Source organism: Geotrypetes seraphini, chromosome 8 (assembly GCF_902459505.1).
Source record: "Geotrypetes seraphini chromosome 8, aGeoSer1.1, whole genome shotgun sequence".
In the NCBI taxonomy this organism is placed as follows: domain Eukaryota; kingdom Metazoa; phylum Chordata; class Amphibia; order Gymnophiona; family Dermophiidae; genus Geotrypetes; species Geotrypetes seraphini.
The window spans coordinates 55,562,288-55,587,799 of NC_047091.1; the positions used below are offsets into that span (position 1 = coordinate 55,562,288).

General features: G+C 41.2%; 1 protein-coding gene across 1 annotated transcript in view; it reads right to left on the bottom strand.

Moving 5' to 3' along the window:
* The window catches only part of LOC117365633 (cytochrome P450 2F2-like), a 102,775-nt gene that overhangs the window by 40,577 nt on the left and 36,686 nt on the right, over positions 1 to 25,512 (bottom strand). Inside the window, exons 2-4 of the mRNA XM_033956222.1 lie at positions 19,525 to 19,731; positions 9,524 to 9,686; positions 6,626 to 6,775 (exon numbers count right to left, since the gene is read on the bottom strand). Coding sequence (XP_033812113.1) covers positions 6,626 to 6,775; positions 9,524 to 9,686; positions 19,525 to 19,701 — 490 coding nt within the window. The 5' untranslated portion in view covers positions 19,702 to 19,731. The remainder of the gene's footprint in view (positions 1 to 6,625; positions 6,776 to 9,523; positions 9,687 to 19,524; positions 19,732 to 25,512) is intronic.

The following is a 25,512-nucleotide window of genomic DNA, read 5'->3' on the forward strand; positions in this document are numbered from 1 at the left end:
TAAATTAGGGCGATTGGAGGAACACCTCCCTCCAACTGCACAGATCGCGAGTTTGCGATCCTGACGAATGTGCAGACCATCTGCTTTCTCTGCAGATGGTCTGCACATGTGTTTTGGGTCTGGGTTTTAAAAATTTTTTTATTGCTGGTTTGTTTTTTGTAGCGCTGACTCTCCTGCTCTCTCCTTCCAGCTGCTCTTGCCGCCTAGACTCTCCTGCTCTATGCCGCCCTTTCCCGCAGTGCAGCCCCGCTTTAAAACCACGGGCTGCACTGTGGGGAAGGGCAGCATTTTTCCCCACAGACTCAGCAGGCTTGCTGTTTGAACGGGCCCCGACTCTCCTGCTCTCCCCACCCCGGTGGCAGCAGCCTCTTCCCTTTCACCGACTGTCAGCTGGTCATGCCCTGCTCTCTGCCGCCTTCCCTGTAGTGCGAGCCTGTGGGTTTAAAGCGGGGCTGCACTGCGACGTGCAGCCCTGCCTTAAACCCGTGAGCTCGCACAGCAGGGAAGGCGGCAGATAGGACATGGGGGCAAAAGCAGGGCTGGAAGATCGGGATTGTTGCTTGCAGGAAAAAAACCTGAAGATCGGGGCAGAGTGCAGGGCGGCAGTGGAAGATCGGGGCAGAGTGCAGGACAGCAATGGAGCAGGAGAGTCGGAAAGCAGTTTGCAGCTGGTCCCCAGCAGTCGCTTTTTGGGTTGATTGGCCAGCCCAGTCGGATTGGGAATTTTTTTTTAGTGAATCGCGTCCCTGCCTACTTTGCATGCAGTTCCCCTCATTTGCATATCCAGATTGGAATTGGATCGCTACACAGGTTAGTGAATAGTGCAGGAGGGAAATCGGGTTGCAAAGGGCTTGCAAACTGATCGGTACACGATCGTTTGCTTAGTCAATCTAGCCCATATTTTTTTGTTCATAGTGTCCTTGGGGCGAGAATGGAGTAACAACTTAGGGTTGGCATATTTCGTCTGATGATAAGCATTCTTGATCGTCCAGTCCGGGTACCCTCTATTCTTGAAGTGTGTGGACATGGATTTAGCTTACCTACGAAATTCTCCACTGGTAGAGCAAATTTGTCTAATCCTTAGAAATTGGCTGATAGGGAGGGCTTGTTTCAACCTCCCCAGATGACAGCTGCCAAAATGCAAATAAGTATTCCTATCAGTCATTTTGCAGTAAACGGTGGTATCCAATTTTGTACCAATTTTGAGAAGTTTAATGCCCAGATATGTGATTTGTTCCTTATGGTAAACCATAGTGAATTTCAAATTACAATTCAAGGAATTAAGCCAGTTCTTAAATTGTACCAATGTCGTCTCAGTGTCTGTTGATACCAAAAAGATATCATCAGTATACCTCAGCCAAACTTGTATGCGAAAAAACCAAGGGGAGTTGTATAAAAATTGTTCCTCAAACTTGGCAACATACAAGTTCGCTGCACTGGGGGCCATGGCAGTACCCATGGCTACTCCATGTTTCTGCAAAAAAAAAAAAAAGAATAAAAAAAAGGTGCCCTCAAATTCAAAGTAGTTCTTCCGTAGTGCCAGTTTAGATAATTCCATAAGGAAATGCTAAGGAACCCTATGGTTGGCACATGCTGCTTGAAGGGTGTGATTGATAATATCCAGAGCTCCTTGCTGACGGATGTTGCTGTATAAAGCCTCTAGATCCATAGTGACCAATAGATCATCAGATTGAACATCCAAAGTTTGCAAAATTCTGAGAAAATGAGTAGTGTCCTGTACATAAGATTTAACTCTGGAGACTTATGGCCTCTTCTATCAAACTGCGCTATCAGTTTTTAGCACAGATGGCCACGCTGAATACCCGCACTGCTCTCAATGCTCATAGTTTGATAGAAGAGGCCCTTAGGGTTTGAGGAAATGATCAATGAATTTGGATAAAGGTTCAAATATAGTGCCCCTTAAGGAGACTATAGAATGTCCCGGGGTGTTGATCACAGACTTATGAACCTTCAGGACCATATAAAAATAAGGGTTTCAGGCTGGACTTTGGCCGCAGCTTTAGTAATATAATTGGCCTTTAAAGTGGTATCAACTATACGAGCAATCTGGTCCCTAAGGATACTTTGAGGATTGTTTAGAAGTCTCTCATAATGCTCATTGTTGTGAATATGAGGAAACATCTGGGTATGATATTGTTCAGTGGTTTGAACTACCACAGCCCCGCCCTTGTCAGAAGGCTTTACTACTAATCTAGAATCCTTATGGAACGGCAGCAAAGCTGCAAATTGCTCCCATGTAAGGTTCCAGTTTTTTATAGTTAGATCTGTCCTCCCTCTAAAATTATTCTAGTCCTCTAAATTTCCAATTCATCCTTCCCTTCTCTGGAGTTCCTTTCTACCCTAACTCCTGTTAACTGTGTCGAGCTTTGCAAATGTAGAGATGATGCGGTGTACAAACCTAAGGTTTAGTTTAGTTTAGTTTAATATCCTCTGAAGATCTTTATATGAGTGTCCATGGGGCCCGGAGGAACCCAATTCGAAGGTGCCCTCAATATGGTCTCATCATGGGTTGCAGGATGTTGGGAAAAATATAATTTCACCAGACGATTACGGGTTATCCTGGTCACATCTTGATAAGCAGTGAATCTATCAAAAACGTGGTGGGAACGAAAGACAAACCCTTCTCTAAAACTTCTTGCTGAGATTGGTATCCCTGAGATGTTGATAACTAAGAATTCCCCTAATTCCCCTTATTCCATGCTCGGTTACTGGGGCAATATGGGCCTTGCTAATAATTCTCATTGGGCCGTCTGTCACCCCTGGTAACAGCATTAACATATCTGAGTTTAAGACATTTTTTGATAAGTTACTGGAGGAAAAGTCCATAATCTGCTATTAAGGTAGACATAGGGAAAGCCACTACTTATTCCTGGGATTAGTAGCGTTGAATCTTGCTATTCTTTGGGATTCTGCTTGGTACTTGTGACCTAGATTGTCCACTGTTGGAAGCAGGTTAGGCAAGATAGACCATCAGTCTGACCCAGTATGGCTATTCTGATTTTGAAGGAAGATGGCAGGTATATCAGGTGGTAAATCAGGTATATTTTAAGATTCAGCTTATTAGGAAATTGAGACCATTTTTGAATGTGGACATATGTAGAACAGTGGTACAGGTAATTGTTCTGTGTTATATGGAATATTATAATGCACTGGATGTGGGTTTTCCTGGAAAATTATTAAGGGAACTTCAAAATGCAGTGGCAAGATTTCAGACCAAGAGCCAAAAAGGGACCTAGTGAACACAATTACTATATCAGTTATATTGGTTACCTACATTTAAATAGCATGTTTTAAAAAGTATGTTGTTGACTTCTAAAGTTTTGAGATTTAGAGTTTATCTATTATTTTGCCCTCGTATACAAAGTATATACTCCCATGAGTATGCTATGATCCTCACAAAAGAATCTTATTGACAATTCTGGATAAATTTGTTTTAGGGAGAGAGAAGCAGAGGAAGAAGGCTTTTAGAAAGTTAAGAGAGTGAATAAAGAGAGAGTCAGCATACAAGCAAAACAATGCAGAAAGAAAGTGCAGTTGGCCACAGATGAAACTGAAAGGTGGAGAAAGCAATGTTTAATGCTGTGGCATAGCCAGATCCAGTATTTTGGATGGATCCACAGTTAACTTGGATGGACCTTTCCACCCCCACCCCAGATATATAAAAAAAATTTTTTTACACCTACCCCGCATCCAACATCTCTCCTCTCAACTTCATGGCCTCCAGACATCTGCTCTCCTATCTCTGAACCCTGTCCTTCCCTGGTGTACCTTACAGGTACCAGCAGTGATTCATTTTTGCTGCCGGCATCGGCCCCTCAGGCTTCCTTCTGCCACATCCCACTCCTGCTAATATCACTTTCTGTTCCCTGTCTGGGTGGATGTAGTAGAGGGAAGCCTGGGCAATATAAATGTTAAAGAGGGCAGCTTTATTATGCAGATCATGCCACCACATCTCTTTGTCAAAAATGCTCACAGCAGGCCCATACCTTTTTTCATGCATTTTGGTCTTGCCATACAGTGAAACATTTTTAGACTGGGCTCCTGAAATTTGCAGACCATCTGTTTCATTGCTCCCTATCCCTCTCCGCAGTGAGTTTGCTGTTAGATAAATATGAGATGTTTTGATTTCCCGCATGGGGTTCCCAGCAATTTATGAGAAAGTTGGGTGTGTTGGGGAGGAAAAAAATCCTCTCGATTTGGGCGACTGGGGTTGCACCATCCTATTGGAGTTGAAGGAATCGTTTACATTCTTTGATGCTATTAGAGCATAGATCGGCTCAGGCTAGCCTTAAGGGCAAGAAACACTTCCTCCAAATCTGGAACTCCTATATTCAAGTTTTGCCGCCTCTTTTGTGTACTGAGATTCTAAACTCCAAGTTTATTAAGTTTCCAAGTTTATTAAATATTTGATTAATCGTTTATTAACATTCTAAGCGATGTACAAAGTATAAAATATTAAATTACAATAGTTGAAGGGAAACAGATAATTTAAATACAACTGACAAGACAAATTAATGATACAGAGGGAAGGGATTAGGTAAAGAAATACAATTTTAAAAAATAGTAAAGGAAACATATAAGGGCAAAATAACATTAGGGAGGGGGAAGAAATAAAAAAACAGAAAATTTAAAGCATAGAGCTTAGTAGAAAACCCTAATCTAGTCCTACATTCTAGTTATATTAGCTATCAAATGCATCTTTAAAAAGAAAGCATTTTAGTTTGCTCTTAAATCTATCCAAACCTGATTCTTCTCATATATAAATTGGAAGTAGATTCCACGTTTGAGGGGCTGTAACAGAAAAAATAGAATGTCGCCGTGTATTTATGGATTTAAGAGAAGGAACTGTCAAAAGATGCTGGTCAATAGATCTAAGTGATCTAGAGGGAGTATAGGGAATCAATACTCTATAAATAAAAGAAGGTGATTTGTATAGAAGAGATTTAAAAGTTAGTAGACTTAGTTTGTACGTTATTCGGTGAGCAACTGGAAGCCAATGCACTTCCTTAATGCGTTCTTTATGAGTTTAATTGAGACATTTTGTATGATCTGTAGATGATGAATTTCTTTTAGAGCAATTCCTTTGAATAAAGCATTACAGTAATCTAATTTTGAAATCACCAGCGTGTGAATTAGTATATTTAGAGATTTTGGGTAAAGGAATTTGGAAACAGAGCAAATTTGCCGTAATCTATAGAATGTGGATCTAACAATACTACTAATATGTTCGTGGAAGGTAAGCTTGCTATCGAATATAACCCCAAGGATCTTAATGGTACTAGTTGATTGCAAGGTAGAACCTTTAATAGTAATAGGAAACGAAAGCTTGTGATCATCTTTCCAAGGGAAAAACATAACATTAGATTTGTTAACGTTCAAGGCTAATCGATTAGTCTCGAGCCATTGGTGAATCAGTTCTAGTTTCTTGTTAATAGCTGTTATTTCAGAAGAACTATTGGAGTCTAGTTGGTGTATAAGTTGAATATCATCAGCATATGCAAAAACATTGAAGCCAATGGATTGGCAAAGGGTCAAAAGTGGAGCTAAAAAAATGTTAAACAGCAACGGAGAGAGAATAGACCCTTGGGGGATGCCATATGTGACTGAAAATTGTTCTGATATGCTATTATTAAAGGCTATGGTTGATGAACTATTGGTAAAGTAGGATCTAAACCAAGAGAGAACCTGGTCAGTGATACCAATGGACTGTAGTCTTTCTAAAAGAAGGCTGTGGTCAATTGTATCGAAAGCTGATGAGAGGTCAAGAGAAATAAGAAGAACAGATTTATGATGATCTAAAAAATAAAGTATTGAAGTAGACATGCCTATTAGAGAATGTTCAGTAGAATGATGCTGTCTAAAGCCAGTTTGATTTGGGTGCAAAATATTAGTTTGTTCAATAAATTCAGATAATTGATTAAAGACCACCTTCTCAGTTAGCTTCGCTAAGAAGGGGAGATTGGCGATTGGTCTATAGTTTTCTCTCATGGGGGGCTCAGCCGCTTCACCCTAACTATCCAACACACTGGAAGGGGATAATTAGGGCTGAGACTTAGATTGTTGAAGTTGGGACATGATGTTTCAGGTGAAAATTGGGGGCTTTACTTGTATTCTGGTAACACTGTATGTTGTTTTATTTCTGCTATGTTGTTGTCCTCAATAAAAATTGTTTAAACATAAATGATAAAGAGGGGCTTATCCTTGCTGGAATGGGGGGGGGGGTGTTGGTTTAAGGTAAGTTGACTTAGATGGCAATTATCCAGGAGGTAATTAGTGGGTGGGAAATGTCTAGTGGAAATTATCCCAGTGAGAACTCATCTAGAACCGGACATAAAGGGAAATATGATAAAGTAACTGAATGTAAAACCATATAAATAAATAAAATAAATAGAGAACTCCATAACCACAATATGCTGAATTGTTTGAATCTTTAGAAACTTTACAGGAAGGTCAGTGTAAGGTGTGCTGTAATATCTATCAACTATTGTGGCTTATGTAAAAGAATGGTGAATTCCTTTGTGCCTTGGAAGAACTAGGAGTATGTAAAAAGTTAGACTGTATGATTAAGTGAAAGTCATAAATAAATGCATAAAAGAATACATACTGTTGGATTTTCTAAACTCTTTCATGAGGAACTGAATCTCCTCTTGGATCCGTTCCTCGATGCTCCTTTTCCCCACTCCAAAGTTTCTCATGGTCTGCAGAGCAAATCTGCGAAGCTCCTTCCATTTTTCCCCATTACTAAAAGCCACATCTGAAAGAAGAAAATGGCAAAAGAAACATGGTTAACAAAGCTAGTAAGAATAGGGTTATCATATGTCCAGATTTACCCGGACACATCCTCTTTTTAGATGAAAACCCTGAAATTTGTCTGGGTTTAAGAGCTTTGGGCCATGTCTGGAGGGCATCCACACGTGTGCGACGTCATTATGTGGCATCCGTGCAAGCATGGAGGCCCTCCAGACATGGCCCCGAGCTTGGGGAAGGAGGAGGTTTGTGTTGGGGTGGAACAGGGACAGGGCTTGGGGCCACGTGTCCTCTTTTTTGCCAGAAGAAATATGGTAACCCTAAGACGCATCCAAAAATGTTGGGCTTGTTCTTTATTGACTGTGACAGTCCAGGTAAATAAGGAGAAAGATCACAATTCATTCACATACAGATATTCTCAAATTCTCTTCTTGTTTTTCTTCCTGAGTATAAGCTCCCTGCATTTTGGAAGACACTGAATGAGGCTGGTCATCTGTTGTGTTCAGTTCTGCTCGGCTGACTTTGTGTATCATAGTAACATAATAGATAATGGCAGATAAAGACTTGAATGGTCCATCCAGTCTGCCCAACCTGATTCAATTTAAATTTTTTTTTAATTTAAATTTTTTCTTCTTAGCTATTTCTGGGCAAGAATCCAAAGCTCTACCCGGTACCGTGCATGGGTTCCAACTGTCGAAGTCTCTGTCAAATCTCACTCCAATCTATACCCTCCCAGCCATTGAAGCCCTCCCCAGCCTATCCTCAACCAAAACACCATATACAAACACATACCATGCAAGTCTGCCCAGTACTGGCCTTAGTTCAATATTTACTATTATTTTCTGATTCAAAATCCTCTGTGTTCATCCCACGCTTCTTTGAACTACGTCACCTTTTTCCTCTCCACCACCTCTTTCGGGAGCACATTCCAGGCATTCACCACCCTCTCCATAAAGTAGAATTTCCTAACATTGCTCTTGAATCTACCACCCCTCAACCTCAAACAACCTTAGACAATTTTAGTGGAATGGCATAGTGGATAGAGCATCTGCCTCAGCACCCTTTATTTATTTATTTATTCAATTTTCTATACCGTTTTCCCTGTCTGTCCTGGTGGGTTCACAATCTTATCTAATATACCTGGGGCAATGGGAGACCCAGTGACCTGCCCAAGGTCACAAGGAGCAGCGTGGGTTTGAGCCCACAACCTTAGGATGCTGAGGCTGTAGCTCTAACCTCTGTGCCACACTCTAACTCTCATAGTATGCTAGAAGTTAGCATGGCAAACATTATCTGATAGAGATGGCAAAACATAGTTAACAAAGCGTGGTAACATAATATGACAAAACATGATATGGTGAGATATGGCATGCAAAACATAACATAGCAAACATAGTATTACAAAGCATAGCTAACACAGTATGACATGACGTAGCAGAATTGTTACGGCATATGTGTATGATGAAACATAGCATGGAAGACATGGAACAGCATACATTGTGTGGCAGGTATGGCATGAGAGATCATAGCATGGTAGACATAGTATGGCAAATATGGTAAATATGGCATATAGTATAGTAGGACAAAGATGGCGAACAGTATGACAGAGTGTGGAAGAACATTGTATGAGAAAACATGGCATGGTCAGATATAGGACAAAGCTCATAGCAGTTGAAACTTGAGGCAGTGGAGAATTGGAGGACTTTGTAAGAAGGTTCAGGGAATTTGGATTGGTGCGCTCTCATAGAGGGTCAAAAAAGAGATGAGTTTTTGTTGCCCTCCTGAAGTTCATTAGACCTTCTAATGATCTTATATGGGTAGGTAGTTTGTTCCAGAGGCACAGTAGGTAGTGTGAGTAGGATCTTTTTCAGGCATTCTCAAGGCAGTGAGCATGTCTTGAGGGAGCGCTTAATTGCTTTTCTTCTTGCAAGCGAAGCAGTTGATTTGTAGAAGTCTGGAGGCCGTATAGACCAGTACCATGTCATGGATGCAACTTCAAAATATTCTGCAACAGGACACTCTCCTTTCAAGCAGGGATCTGGAACAACACCTTAAGTGACCTAATCTTGAACTCACTAACTTACCATTCATTCAGAAAATCATTAAAAACCCAAATTTACCTGATCCTTCTACTCTGCTCTATTGTATACCTACCTTGCCTCACATGTTCCCCCCTCCTACCCATCTTCGCTTTGCCTCATAACTGTCCATCTACCCCTTCCCAAATCTAACTGATGTTATCTCGCTGTCCTTACAGCACCTTTTGTTGTACACCGTCTTGAACTGAAAAGGTATGACAGGATATAAATAAAGCTATTATTATTATTTTGTCTGAGCTATATATGGTGGTATATGTGGATGTATCTAATCCAAGATTACTTGGGGGATATGGCTATCCTGTCATCTGTAAGATTTGTGTTTCCTGTTATTTCTATGAAGACCTCAAATAGTTAGATCTAGCCAGCAAGGTTCCTTCCTACTGAAAATTAATCTAAGACAGCTGGATAGAACATATACAGGTTAAATTATTATTAGCAAAGTCTTGGGAAACCATGCTTGTTTTTGGATATTAATAAGGAATGGATCTACTTTTTGGGATCTCGCCAAGTACTAATGAGCTAAATTGGTCACTGGCAGAGATAGGATGCTTGACTTGATGGACCTTTTGTCTGACCCAATGTGACACACACCTTGTATAATGACATTATCCTGATTAGCTTGGTGGTTTGTTATATAATTTGTTCCATGGCCTTACCATTATCTTTGGTGTATTTGTCAAAGACCGGATAAGGTCCTCTGCCACCAAATTGATCTGATTGGTTGATCAGAGCCTCCTTTATGGTCTCATATCCACATAAAACCAAATTTGGCGTTGGCCCAAAATAAACTGTGAACACTGGGCCATATTTCTTACTCATCTGTAGAAAGACAAACAGACAGGCACAGAATGATTAGTAAAAAAACATATTAATTTAATGAAAAATGTTAAGACTATAAAATAAAAAAGCTTGAGACAGCTTGTGCTAATGTAGGTGTTTTTAAGCTCATATTAAATAGATAATTTGCATGCAATTTAGAATTACTGCTGGAAATTTGAGGGTAATATTAATTGACATGCAAATTATGGTGCTCCTAACCAGACAAATGTCAGTGGTCTATTCCATGGCACTGAACTGGATAAGGCCACTGAATATTTCCTCTGAATGCCATCACACTGGCCAGATAGTTATGGGATGGTGTAAAAGGTAGAGTTTGGATAGAGCCAAAGGTTTTAGGGGGGGGGGGGTATTCAGTCTGCTACTGAGATAGCTATTTGAATAAAATTAGGATAGCAAGACTCTTCAAATGTGGAGACAGCAGATGATACTTCTATTGCAAATGTAACGTTTGGACATTGCTGACTTCAATTTGCTATTGGGCAAAAAGTTTCAGAACATATGAGACTGATTATGGCAATCCCTAATTCCAAGAGCTCATAGTAAAAATTTGAATTTACAATATAACTTGGTTTATCCCAGGACAAGCAGGCATCATATTCGCACATGTGGGTGATGTCATCCACAGAGTCTGGAACAAACAATCCTAAAGTGTAGTAACACTTTAACTCTTGAGAAGTGTTGAGACTGCCCGTACTGTGCATGCCTGAGTGTCTTCCCGCCCAACATCGGCTGGTGGGAACATCAGTTTTTAGTTTCCCATGGAGCGAAGAAGACGTGTCATTGGAGTCTTTCCAATAGTGCTATTTTTTATATCTTTTTGTGCCTTCCCAATGTATTTTTTCTACTTTGTTTCTTCATTTCTTTTATTTTCATTTGTACTAGTTTATTTCTCTGTTTATTTGGGAGTTTTCCTCAAAAATGTTCTTTCCTATTTTTCAGGCCTTTGGTCTTTCTTCAAGCCAGTTTTCTGACCAAAGGCATCCTCTCTTTTTCATCACTAATTTACTCGACCCTAGGAGTAAAATTGAGTCCTTCGATTCTGCATTGGCTGTTTTTCCTTCAATGTTCAAGCCTTCAAGTGGCTTCAAGAGGTTTTCTCAGTGCAACAGGGCCATATCAGCCACTGATCCACACAACTGGTGTCTTCAGTGCTTTGGTCCTGAGCACCGAGTTGACTCTTGTCCTCGCTGCTTCAAACTACAAAAACGCTCTTTGAAAGCTCAATGTCTACAGCAGGAAAAACTTTATCAGTTCGATGTGGATAAAGCTGCGACAACATCAATGTATCATTTGATGTTGGCTTCCTCAGTACTGGCGCCAACACCATCTGGTAAACAAGTTAAGAAGCATTCTCATGCCTCACCTTCTCACATCGTCGGCATCTTCAGCATCGAGTAAGTCAGTGCATGCCAAACAACAACATCAGCAGTCTTGTTCTCCATCTCTGCAGGAAGTGTCTCCTCTGAGGCATGCCTCTACATCGAGGTCATGAATGCCTCAACACTTTGCTCCATCAATGGTACAATTAACTTCCTCAGTCCTGCAACTTACCATCCAGGATCAACTGCGCGAGCTGCTTCATAAGGAGTTAGTAGCTATACTTTAAAGTCAATTGATGCCAGCTGCTGCATCAACTCCTCCGGTACTGGCCCAGCCCGAGCAAGGCTCTATGAGGCCTCATGGTACTAAATCTAAGTTTTCTTCTCGACGCAAATCCAGGTCCCATCATCGGAGTACCTCTTCCTCATCAATGTCAACACCATCATTGGCACCTTTCTAGCTGTTGGCCACCTTGGTACCAGTACCAGGTGGAAAACAGGATAAGAAGCATTCTCATACTTCTCATCGTATATCACCAGCATCTCAAGCATCGAGTAAGTCAGTGCATGCCAAACAGCGTCATCAGCAGTCTCGCTCACCATCTGGACAGGTGTTGTCCCTTCTGAGGCATGCCTCCACATCAAGGTCACCAACGCCTCGACACCCTGCAGCGCCAGTGGTACCAATCACATCTCGGTGCAGCCATCCATTGTGACAGGGACCCCACTGAGTGAACCCTTGAGGAAGGATTTAGTCCTGCCCATGCTCCAGAAAGTAAAGTAGAAGAACTTTTGGGGGAAGAAAGGCACAAGCTAGAAAACCCATGCTTAAGTTTGCCCCTTTAAAAATGACCAGGGGCAGTCTCCTGTTTGGAAGTGCAGGGCCCTTTAAGAGCCAACCTGTCCCAGCTTGGGGAAGGGGGTGGAGCTCTACCTCCCATTTCACTTTAGGAAAGCTTCCTGTGTCAGAGCTCAGCCCAGGAGGAGCAGGACTGGCCTCTGGATACCCTGCCTGAGGGGGAAGACGAAAAGGCAGAGCCACAAGACTGAGATATAGGAGAAAGGATTGTATGCCTGAATCCCATGGTGAAGTCAGTGCTATGGAGTGGGAGACATGCTTAATTTCACCCGAAGCACAGGAAAAAAGAATAGAATGTGAGTAATGCCTTTGGGGCAGAGCAAAGCTTTAAAGGTTCCCTCCCCCCCTTTTTTTTTATTTGGACAATATTTGAAGTCTGATTGCTGCAAAGTGAAAAGCTTCGGTTGAAGCACAGACGGGAAACTGTGGATTTCTTTTTCCTTTTTGGAGTTTTTTTCTTTTGAGGTTTGACCTGACTAGGTAAACTGCAGGACTAGTCAAAGGAAGGCTGTTTGCCATAAATGTCTGGGAAGGGAGTTGTATTTCAAGTTACACCTTCCAGTTAGTCTGGAATTTATGGTCTCTGCTAAACTCAGCTTTTGCCAAGGCCAGAGCTACCAAAGAGAAGCGTAGGAAAAGCCAAGTGAACTTTTTATTTCCTTTTGATTTTACAGTTTTTGCTTGATAAGCAGAGTGGAGTTCCTCAGGAGGGGGGAATGGCATGTCTGATAGAGTTACTATATGGCTCCAAAAAAAAAAGGAGGACAGATTGAGACATCCAGTTTTTCTTCTACAGAAAGCATTGGAAGTAAAGAGGACAGATAGAGACATCTGGGCTTTTACTTCTGTTGAAAGCAATGGAAGTAAAACCTGGATGTCTCAATCCGTCCTTATTTTCTGGAGCCATATGGTAACCCTAATGGCTGAGTAAAGCTACTGCAGAGAGTGGAAAAGAAAATCCTGTTTTATTATTTTCTTTTGCTTGGACTGGGGAATGAACTGTACAACTTTGATAATTATTTTGTTCTATTGAATGAAGTATTCATAAGGATTGTGTTTTGTGACATTATGCTAAGAACACCAAGTGGATTCTCTTAGAGAGAAGGAGGGAAAATTAAAATCCCAAGCCAGGTTTGGGCTGGGAAGAAGCTTGTTTGAGACCAGAGAGGACAACTCGAGCAGAAAGAGAATGGATATTCTGAGAACTGTGCCCTGAAAGCTAAAGGGAATTTTTTCTTGAGACACTGGGTGAAGCCACACCATTCAAGAACAACTTCATGAGCTGCTTCATAAGAAGTTAACAGCTTTACTTCAAAACCAATTAGCACTGGCTGCTGCACAGATTCCTCCGGTACCAGCAAGGCTCTTCAAGGTCTCACGGTACTAAATCTAAGTTTCCTTCTCGATGCAATTCCAGGTCCTGATGCCAGAGCACCTCCTTCTCATTGACATTGGACCAACATTGGAGGAGAAATTGGAGCCATTCCCGATACTCTCATTAGCACCATAGCCATGCCTCACAGTGTCATACTTACTCTAGAAATAGATTTACTAGATCTCCAGGCATAAAAGAATTTGCTTCCAATCTATCCACTCAAGTCTAAGTCCGAACCCAGAGCTGAGCTTTTCGATGCTCTGGATTTGAAGAAATCCCTAAAGACTGTTTCAAACTCCCATTCCATAATCTCATGCGAGACACCATGTTTTAAAAACTGGGAGTCTCCTCTATTTATTCCAGTAGATCTAAGAAAATTAGACTCTCTTTATAGGATGCAATCCTGTCCTGGGTTTCATGGACCTCAGTCACAGTATCTTCTGAAGAAATCTATTTTAAAGAAATCATTCTGGTCCAGAATATATGCTAGTACTCTTCCAGGCAAGGAAGGTCGTACTTTGGACAGGTATAGCCATAGGCTATTCCAGAATACAATGCATCCTCAGTTACAATTTCTATAAGATCTTCTCTCTCAAATATTTGGTTAAGTACCTGTCTCACTTCAAATGGTTCATCCCTGGAGACCAGCTTGCTGACTTTCAACAAACTCCCATGATCTGTTTGACACTAGGAAATTCATGGCAAAATTAATCTTTGATACCTTTGACGTAATCTCCCCAGCATCAGCCTTATCCATTGCAATGTGACAACAAGTGTAACTTCGTATGTCAGACCTGGACCGCAAAGTCCAAGACCTACTCACAAATATTCCTTGTTTAGGAGACAAACTGTTCGGTGTTAAAATTGAAGAACCCACACAAAAGATCACTAGGTATGAGCAAAGCATGACTATTCTCTCAGCTTCTATATTAACGAAACTGCAGTTTTCTAGGCAGATAATAGGGTTTGGCGTATGGTGAAAAAGGGAAATGCTGTTTATCTGCGGGAAATCTCTCCAAACAAATCATAGAGAGAGTCCTCTTTCAATTCCCAGCAGATTTCCCTCCTTCTTCAGGAACTCTCAGCCTTTCTGCAGCTCAGTGCCATTAAACCAGTACCTCTTCAGCAGAGGGGCCAGGGGTTCTACTCCAGGTACTTCCTCATATTGAAGAAGATGAGAGGTCTGCGACCAATTCTCAACTTCTGAGCTTTTAACAAATATTTAGTCAGGAAGAAATTCCACATGCTCCTCCTGGTAACCCTATATCCCCTAGTGAAGAACAATTGGCTTTGCTCTCTGGATCTTAAAGCTGCAGTCCTTCCAATGCCTAAGTAATTGAAAAATGCAGTCAGAAACGACAGTGTTGAAGCGCCTACTGACGTCTAAATAAAAAGCGGCTGAAATGATTGCTGGAATCATGGCTAGGTAACGCTTTAGGCTGTGGAACGCCAAAGTAGGCATGGTCAATACCAGAAGTGGCATTAGGCAGGTTAAAGTGGCTACCCAGCTGTGATTCACACCAAGATAGGCGGCTGAAATATAGGCCTGGAAAACTCTGGCCTGCATTTCAGCTGCCTATCTTTGTCACTAGATTGCAGCAGCTGATCATGGCAGGGGAATTTCTCCTTCCTCCCCCATCAGCTGAGTGACAGGGACTCCCCAAAGCCCTGATTCTGTAACCGGCACCCTCAAATGATTGACAGGCACCAGATATAGAATTGCAGCTTTCGGGAGTCCCTTCCGCTCAGCTGATGGGGAGGGAGGAATTCCCCTGGTGTGATCAACTGAGCGGCCACGGCAGGAAACCCCTGAACCCCACTGAAAGTCAGCCGGCAGAAGGGATACCCACTCCCTCGTGATGGAATCCCCAAAACAACACCTGGCAGGAGGGATGTCCAAAGCCCAGTCCCTCCGGCCACCAGCCCCTGCAATATCCCTGGCAGGAAGGATGCTCACTCCTGTAAAAGATGTGAGCAAAATCTGAATAATAAATAGTATCTTTAAATTCAGTTTTAGATGCATGTAAAGACTCCAGTTGGCCCAGGTACTTAAAGCCCCTCATATGGGGAGGGCATCGTCACCTCAAGCAGTCAAATCAGCCACCAACTCAACCATACACCTCCTAGAACTTATGGAATTGGCAGTCAATTATCAGAAGTCCCATCTTCAACAGACCCAGAATCTGGGGTTCGACTAGATAGAATTCAGACAGGCTTACCTTCCTCAACATAGACTAGATACTCTACATTACATTTTGTGACATTTCAATCCCTAGTTATGAACCTGTCATGGTTAAATCCATTACTAAACCAGTTCCCAGAGGCAGGAAACCAGCTGAATTTTGAGCCTCAGAGCCTGCAGAAGTCAGGGCTGCCTATCATGAAGGAAATGAGCTTGATCCTGACCCGGAACCCATCCTTGAGCCAGAACCTGTCAGGAGAGCAAGTTCCTATAGAAAGTGCAGTCAGTTCCCAAACTGTAATATGCCCAGTGAACTGAGAGGGAGCCAGAGAGTATACAAACCTGTGCCCCAGCCACAGAAGCTAGGGCGTGGCTTTAACAGTTTAAACAGCTCTCAAAGAGTTTGAAGGAGGCAGTTCAGGAAGACCTGGCAGATAGGATTCTCCTGGCTAGGCAAGGGTCCAAGCAAAAGCCAATGGAAAGGAAAGGCCTGGAATCTCAGAATACTAAAGAGCTGGAGGCCCCAGAAGAAAGTATGGAAATAGCGTTTGAAATGTCTGGAGCTGATCCAGAACCAATGGATGTGAGTTTCGCAATTTCTTGCCAGTGATTTACTTTGTTCTTTTTCCTTGGATATTATGTGGGGACAGTTTGCTAAATGAATTTTCTACCAAGGAACTGTATTGAAGAAGTTTGTTTTTGCACAGCAATGGTGGCTGGGCTGGAGTAGTGCTAGAATTGTACACAGCCCTGATTGATTTGCTGTGCACCAGCTGGGACTGTGCAGTGAGAAAGAAAGCTGGTTGGGTTTTTTTGTTTGTTGCCTTGGAACTGAGGTGGATTATGGCAACAAAGTGAGTTCCAGAATTGTGGGGCAGGGTTGACTGAATATCTCGGGTAGGGATTTTGAGGGTGCTTGTTAAAGATTTTTGTTAGAGTGAACCCAGCAATTCTTTCCCAGTTCCCAGGAACTGTTGAGTTGCCATGGCCTAGAGAGGCAATAATGAGAGAAAGAATACTGTGGTTCTATGAGGTGTTTTGTTTTTTTCTTTTAAACTGCAAGAGCCTGGTGAAGAGAAGGACTGAGTTATCCAAAGCCCAGATCTCTATAAAGAAGTGGTGGAATTGGGTTTTTTTTCCCCTCTTTCCTTGTTTGGGACTGTATAAAGCTGCCCAGGGCCTTGTCCTGAACTCTGTGTTACCTGGGAGAAGTGCTTGAGTTTTTTTTAAGAATACAAACTGGCTACTGTGAACTGTTGATTATTGGAGTAAAAGCCAGTGAAATAATTTTTTTTTTCCCTGAGGAACTATTGAAACTGAAGAGCAGTTGGTGCAGAAAGCCTGTTGATGTTTGTTTTTGCCTGAACTGTGGATTAAAAGGGGAATTGCAATGGTCTGAAGCATTTTTGGGTTTGTTTGGTTTTTTTTCTCTGTATTGATTTTGTAGGGTCTCCCTTCTTGGGAGTTGACGGTCCCCCGCAGTCTTCTTGCGGCTCGGCAGGTGACAATTTGCAAACATGTCTCTACTCTCCAAACCATCACAGCTAAACAGTTAATGTGACAGTTATGTCTACATATCAGGGATGCACAATAGACTTGCCTCTCAGGGATTGTAAGCTATGGACCCACTCTCCATCACTCTCTTCAGTGGTGGTTACAACCCACCAATATCTCCAGAAATCCTCTACTCCACATTCCTCTGCATCAGAAGATACTAATGATAGATGCCTCTATGTATGAATGGGGAACAAGCTCAGGATTCCTAGAGTCCTCAAGAAAGATTACTCCATATTATGTTCTTACAGCTCCGAACCATTCGCAGTGCTCTTCTTACCTTTCAAGATCGCCTCCTGAATCAAGTAATTCTACCCAAAATGGACAATCAAGTAGTCATGTACTACATAAACAAGCAGGGAGGTACAGGCTCTTGTCCTCTCTGCCAGAAGGCAATGTAGATCTGGTCTAGGGCGATTGCACATCTTTTTCCTGAAAGCAGTTTACCTATCAGGGAAACAAAATGCTTCAGCAGACAGATTAAACAGATTCCTTCAACTTTACGAGTGTCTACATTGCATCAAATCTCCAATTGGGGAACTCCACAGATAGTCCTGTTTGCTTCTCCTAACAATCACAAACTTTCGTACTTCTCCTGTCTGTATTCTTCTCATCATCTAAAGTCGCATGCATTTCTCTTAGACTGGACGGCCAAATTCCTATATGCATTTCTTCCAATACTCTTGATAGGGAAACCTTTGTTCAAGCTGCGGCAGGAACCAGCCACCGTGATTCTCATAGCTCCATGGTGGCCAAGACGACCCTGGTTCCCTTTTCTTCTTCAACTCCTTTCTGTGCTTTTGTTTCTGTTCTCATCCTTCAATATTAGACTATTCAACGGGAACCACCCTTTCATTTTGGTTTTTCCCTTTCATTTCCTGTCTTCTCAAGCTGGGAAATTTGTGGGATTCTTCATATGGCACTCCTATATTTGCCACTTTCTGTTCCCCTTTCTACTTTTCTTCTTTAGTCCTTATAGCGTCTCTCTTGCTTATACTCAAACTCGCCTGCCATTCTGAGGTTGTCTCCTTCTTTGGAGCCTCCCTGCACATTTCTCTTCTTACATTGTTGCCTTTTCCGAGGATGGTTGCATTCACCTTATTATTTTCATATCTTTTACTTCCCTTGCTCTGCCTACTCGAATTGGTCAATATAGCTACTTTTTGGGTGGAAATCTAAATATTTGTGTTTTTATTTAAAGGCCAACTCTCCCTTCATCCCATTTCGTAAGCTAGGGAGTCCCACATGTAAGAAGATGCTGCCTGCTTGTCCTGGAATAAAGCACAATTACTCACCATGACAGGTGTTATCCGGGGACAACAGGCAGATATTTTCACATCCCACCCACTTCCCCTGGTTGGTTTCTTCACTTGGGCATAGAACTGACGACCTCGCGAGCTGGCATTGAGCGGGAAGGCACTCACGCATGCATAGTATGGGCAGCCTTAAAGCTTTCCAAAGCTTAAAGTGACAGTACACTTTTACACTGTCCATACCGGGCTACATGGATAATGTCATCCACATGTGAGAATACCTGCCTGCTATCTCTGGATAACACCTGCTATGGTGAGTAACTGTGCTTTCCTCTACCACATTTAGGCACCTGCAATTATTCCAGATCTATGGCTGGTGTAACTGTGGGTTTGTAAATATATGTAGTGCTGACACCAGGTTCCATAATGGAATCTGAGTGCCCAGTGCTGTTATAGAAGAGGCTCTCACTATACAACATTAGGGTGGCATGGAGGTACTCCATTATAGAATTGCCCCCAGTATAGTATGTTTGAACCAAGGTTACTCTAAGAAACATGAAATAGCATGAAATATCAGATGTCATATATTTGTTTGTCTTCTGGATACTTTCTCCCTGATATTCAAAACTATTTTACTGTCCAGGAATGACTTCTGGCTGGTTAAATAGCATAATGGCACCTAACTAGCTGTCTCCCATTGAATATCTCAGTGGCTAGCTCTAACCAGCTATATTGGGCTAATATTCAGTGCCAAAATGGTTATATTTAGTGATTAGAATAGGCCTCATAATTAGCAGACCTATTTTTTATCATTAAGCGCTTATCCAGTTAGGGCTGAATATCAGCTTAACTGGCTAAGTTGATGCAGCCAAAATTGAAACCAGATATCCAATACTAGTTGCTGGAAATGGATTTGCATTGAATATACAGGATCAGCACCGACCGCGGGACTTAGGCGGGCTGCCTCCTGCAGTCTGAATATTAGCCCCTTTGTCTGTTAGCATTTTTTGTTTTCATAATCCATATTCTCATAGGAAAATGATGCACTGGATTTATTTAAAAAATTGCATTTTGTAAATAATAAATAATAAATTGATTTTTCTGGATTTATATCTTGAGCATACCTGCTGAAAAATCTCAGTCTCAGTCACTGTGGTGGGCCACCCTTGGCATCGTTTACGTAGGCACAACTTATGTGTAGAGTAAAAGTTACATAATTACATACCCAACTACAATGTATTATATCCTGGTAGGGAATTATTAAATCCTACTTACATCCATCAGAGACTGGGCGATGTTACCAGTGTTCACCTGCAACACGTTGCCTACAATTGGTAGGGGAATGGGGCCAGGGGGGAGCTGACCCCTTTTCTGCAGCATTTTTCCATATATCATAATCAGGTAGGAGATGAAGGCAGTCAGCAAGAGAATTGACAAGATAGCAAAATCCATCCTCGAAGGAACTGATGAACACGTCTAAACCTGCAAAATAGAATCCAATTGAGTGCTGAATATCCAACAAAAAAGAATCGGTACTGTATCCCCTCCTACTGTTTATAGATTTTGGAATCTTTTTCAGGATCTGAAATGACTGGAATGAATAAGAAATATATACTGTAGCTGCTACTTATTAGTTTTATAGATATACTTTTTAGAATGTGAGCCCGATTGGGACAGAGAAGGAAGTTTCTCAATGTGCCTTAAGACAATGCAGTTTATGTAAACTATAATCCACTTAGGTTATAAGCGGAATAGAATTGTTAAAAATAAATAAACAAATAAATACTGTATAATACAAGGTGCGTTCAATAATTTATCTACTTAAGTAGGAAAGAAAAGAGTTTTCAAAAGATTTTTGTTTTATTTTTCAATATAGTCCTCTGATAGCTCCATACAGTTCATCCATTTTTCCTGCAATGACTTTAACCCCTTTGAAAAGAATTCTGTTTGACCTTCAAACCAGGAGGTCACAGCTTCCTTGATATCTTCATCACTTGAAAACCGGTGTCCATGGAGAAATTTCTTCAAAACTCAGAACAGGAAATTATCTGAGGGAGCCAGATTAGGACTGTAGAGTGGATGGTTCAGCTGATGAAACCCATATTCTCAGATGGCAGTCTGATTGCCATGACATATACACTGGCACATTGTTGTGAAGAAGCAGCACGCCTACTGTGAGTTTTCCTCATCTTTTCTCCTTGATTGACTCCTGCAGAGTGATCATTGTGTTGGTGTAACTCTCACCAGTAATGGTTGTCTTGTGTGGCATGAACTCCAGAAGCAGAAGTCCTTCATCATCCCAGAAGACAGTTGCCATGACTTTGCTTGCAGGTTTTTCTGTCTTGAACTTTTGTGTTGTGGAGGATTGACTCCATTTTGGACTCAGGATATCTGTAAAAGACCCAAGTCTCATCTCCAGTCACCAAATTCACTTGGTCTTCATGGAGCACCTCTAAGTTCTCTTGACAGCACTGGAGCATTGTGGCCTTCTGACATGGAGTCAGCATTCTTGGAACCCATCTTGCACTAACCTTAGACATGCCCAACTCTTCATGAATTATTTTCCAAACTGTACCTGCTAAGATGCCCATTTCTTCAGCTATTTGGGAAACCTTAATTTGTCTGTCTGACAAAATTAAATCCTCTGACTTTTTTGTACATTTCTGTGGAAGTTGCTTCCACAGGTCGTCCAGTGTAAGGGTCATCTTCAACGGATTCTCTACCCCACTTAAACTGTTTGCTCCAAAATTTTACTTTGTAGAATGATGGGGCAAATTCACCATAAACTGCAGTCATGCGCTCATGGATCTCCTTTGGCTTTTTCCCTTTTGTGAGAAATTTTATCACTGAACGGTGCTCCAAATCTAGCAGTTTCTTACTTGATTCACACGAGGACTCTCCTGAAATCCTGTCTCTTGGAATGTTAGACTGAGTAACACTGAGACATATCACTACATGCACAGACTTGTTTTGACATGCTTACTACATTCTTTCATAGACAGGTAGATAAATTATTGAATGCCCCTCATATGATAATGCAGAATGTAAGGTTTTATAAATAAATGCAGCACAGGACATGTTCTGTCCTATATTTATGAAGATCTTGAAATCACCTCAATCAGCAGTCTAACAGAAGGCACAAAAAAACAGATTCTATTACTTTTATGGACTTATAGTCCTGCTGTTCTTTTTTTAAAAAAACACAACTATAAATTCTTATCTTGTCTATGAAGTCCTAGGGTTATCTAATAACCTTCCGTATATAATTCTTTGTTTTTCTTTTGGATCTAGAAAAAGAATAGTGACCATTGTTCTTTGTATCCTTGATAAATTTACTAAGCATTTATGCTTCCCAACCATGGGTTGCTCTGACATTAGGAAGAATAAGTCGGCTTGGAGATTGCAGCAAGTACCTCCAAACCTTCTGTAGCATCTGCCTTCCTGAGCTTCCAGGTGGGAAAAAGGTTATTTTCATTTTTTCCTCTACCCTGTGAGGAGCAAGGTGCTGTTGCAGGGATTGAAGGGAGTGCTAGAAGAGCTCCCATCCTGAAAGCAGCAAAGTGGCAAGCAAAGAAAAGTAAGTAAAGGGCCTTTGAGCTCATGCACGCTCTCAAGGCCCGACGTGACCCATTCTCTCCAGAACAGGAAGTCTGCTTTGGAAAGGGTGGGATTTTGCAGACCTTGAGCATGTGCATAGGTTCAAAACAAGGGTTGATCGTGTGGGATCCAATCTGAGAATAGTTTAAAGATTATTATAAGCTTGATATACCGCCCATCAGTACTATCTGAGCGGTGTACAAATACAATAATCCTACATCACTTCTGGCCTACTACACTTTTTGCTTTCATATACCCATATAGTACTATTCTATTTCATCATCATGTTCTAGGTCATGAAACATGCAAGAGCTATGATATATAAGCTCATCACTGATGGATCTATCATACTACTACTACTATTTATCATTTCTATAGCACTGCCAGATATTCACAGCACTGTACATTAAACATGTAAGAGACAATCCCTGCTCGATATTTTATAATCTAATCAAAATAGACAAACGGGACAAATAGGGATTGGGGAATTTCTCACAGAGGGAATGATAAAACAGACATCATGAGTGATGGGTTATGTATGCTTAAACTAACTAGACCTTTGCACCATAGAACCAACGTCCCATGATTTATTACACCATATTTCATTAAGCTGGACCAATCATGAGGTGCCAAACAGGCATTTTAACTTGTCTATAGCCAATGACAGGAAAAGACATTATAGACTATGGATCAAAACTGGGTTTTCTAGATGCTATCTAGTTAGAGGTCTCCAGTACAACAGAGGGACCAGAAAGACCTGTGGCAATCCAGATTGTTCTGTTGTTCCAGTAGAACAATATTGTTTTTAATGTTTGATTGTAAACCACCTTGCTATGCTGTACAGGAAAGGCGATATATCGAAATGTTTGATAAACCATGTAATGGTGTTTTAGCTCCTGATGTAATATTTAGTGCTGCCAGTGCTGTTATGGTATTTTGTGTTAAGCAACTTAAAAATATATGGTAATCAAATACAAAATGTTCCTTTATATTTTTTCTGATGGAAAATTGCCTGGGAAGCCTCTGTTTTTGTTTTACCACAGTGTCTCGGATTCACAACCCAAAAAATTGGTAACTTTATCTATCCATATGGGAATTTAAAAAAACTGTCCAAAAATGGAATGGGATGACATTAGATATTGGGAGGGAGGGGGGGAGGGCGTGGGGGAGTGCTGGTGAAAAGACACATTGACTTTGAAATGGGCTACATTGGTTTGGAAGTTCCAGAAATATTAAGTTTCCCAAAAAGTACCAATTCATTTCTAATAGAGAATTAGTTCCAGCTTTTTCAGCAAAGAAACTAAGTTGTAATTAAATCCAGCAGTTAAGGAATTGCTCTTTTCAAACTGCCTCTCTCCATGTTCTCGAACCCCAAACTACTTCACACTTCAAAACTGCTTCCACTAACCCCCAATACTGTCCCATCCCTACCACCAAAAATACCATCCAGCAACTCTAACAGCAGCTCCAAAAAATGCCCCTAGAACTCCTCCAGCACATAAGCTGCCCCACCCCTAAAACTATAGCCCCATGACTGTCCTTACTCACATAAACTACCACTTGTAGTAACTTCTGCACCCCTCAAAATGACTTGACCCCTACCGCTCAAACTGTTCCAATCCCTTAAACTACTCTTCTCCCAAACTTCCCTACCCTCAAAAGCTAACCTTGCAACTGCTCCCAACCCTACCAAAGCTTTCCCCTGCAACTACGTCACCGTACCCTAAACTATTCCCTGTAAGTGCCCTAATACCCTCAAACTTCTTCCATTCCTACAACTACCCCCCTACACACACACAACTACCGCTCAGAGACAGCACATGCAGAGCACCCACATAAGACACAGCATATAACAAGACATGTAGACAAAACAGACAAACACATACACACAGATGTTTTTATTCATTTTGATCTATATTCCATTTTCTTTTTTATTGTCAATAGCACTTTGGAAATTAAGTACTGAATCATACAGTTTTCTTATTGGTTGCTATGTGCACTGCCCTCTAATACAGTGGTCTCAAACTCAAACCCTTTGCAGGGCCACATTTTGGATTTGGCGGTACTTGGAGGGCCGTAGAAAAAAATAGTTAATGTCTTATTAAAGAAATGACAATTTTGCATGAGGTTAAACTTTTTATAGTTTATAATTCTTTCCTTTTGGCTAAGTTTTGATAATATTGTAATTTATAGCTAAAGAGATATGATCAAGAAACTGTTTTATTTTACTTTTGTGATTATGATAAACATACTGAGGGCCTCAAAATAGTACCTGGCGGGCTGCATGTGGCCCCTGGGCCGCGAGTTTGAGACCACTGCTCTAATATCTGTTGCTGTGGGCAGGGTCAGATTAAACAATTGTCAAACTGTGCATATACTTTGAATCCAAATGGGAGGTGTGCGCTGGACTCGGGGACAGAACTCATGGGGATGGGACAGAAATGGACATAGATCCCATGGGGACATATTTGTCCCCGTGTCATTCTCTAAGATTTCCAACTGTTTTTGCACTAAGTTTCAGCAGGTAGAAGAATAGCTAATATGTCTGGCCACTTTTGCTGAGTTTAAAACCTCTTTCTGCAGTCATTTAATCCCTTTTGTGAGTGAACCTGTCTGCCTGGTTCCAGTTTAAATAGTAGCAGAGGATGTGGATAGTAATTGGCCAATCAGAAGGCATAGGGGATGAACATTGGAAGATATGGAAGAATTAGTTCCAGCAGCTGCACCATATATACTAGAGGTGTGCATGGGGATGAGGACAACAAGAAATCCACTGGAATCTGCACAGATGGGGATAAAAATATCTACTATGTAGAGACAGAAGGGGATGGATTTAAAGGAGATGGGGACTAAATTATGTCCCCCTGCATATCTTGAAACTCAGTCAGCTGACGTGATTTCACATTACCAATTCCTCCATTTACTCCGCCCCTTTATTCATGCACTGTAGCAATTAAAATAAATTTATGTTCTTGGACAGCCTATTTATCGCTCACAGAAGCCCAGCCTTCCTGGAACTAACAATATTTATAAAATGTGAAAATCCTAGCAAACTCAATGAATGTGTTCCTTAACCTTTTTTTTTAAATATATCATATTATATGGATGAATCTCTCATTTATGATAATTGAAATACCTGAATTCTAGCACTCTAACTGAATCAGCATACATACATACATACATAAATAAATAATGAATAAATTATACCTGTGATGTGGTAAGATATCACCTGTTCTTTTCACATTTGGGTGAAGTTTTAAAACTGAGCATAATCACATATATTTATGCACCTCATTTTTGTTTGATATTTTGAAATAGCTTGTTTTGATATTAGTTTAACTTTGGCAACTATACCAGTACCTCTTGTACCAAGCCTTCCATTCCACTGATGATTAGATCTAAAATAACAATCCCTCTTGTTGAGTCCTGAGCCTGTTGTTGCCTGAAGCAATCATGCATTTTATCTAGCATATAATCTTCCTAGGATATAAAATAATGGAAAAAAGTGAGATCCAGCATCTTCTTTGGGAAAAGAATTATTGTATGACATGGGACCAGCAGTATATGGAAGCAATTCATTTTGGTTAAGATTAAAAGAACTTGCGTTAAAAAAACCCAAACGTACTACTCCTGGCAACAACAAAAGACCCCCAACAGATCGAGAAA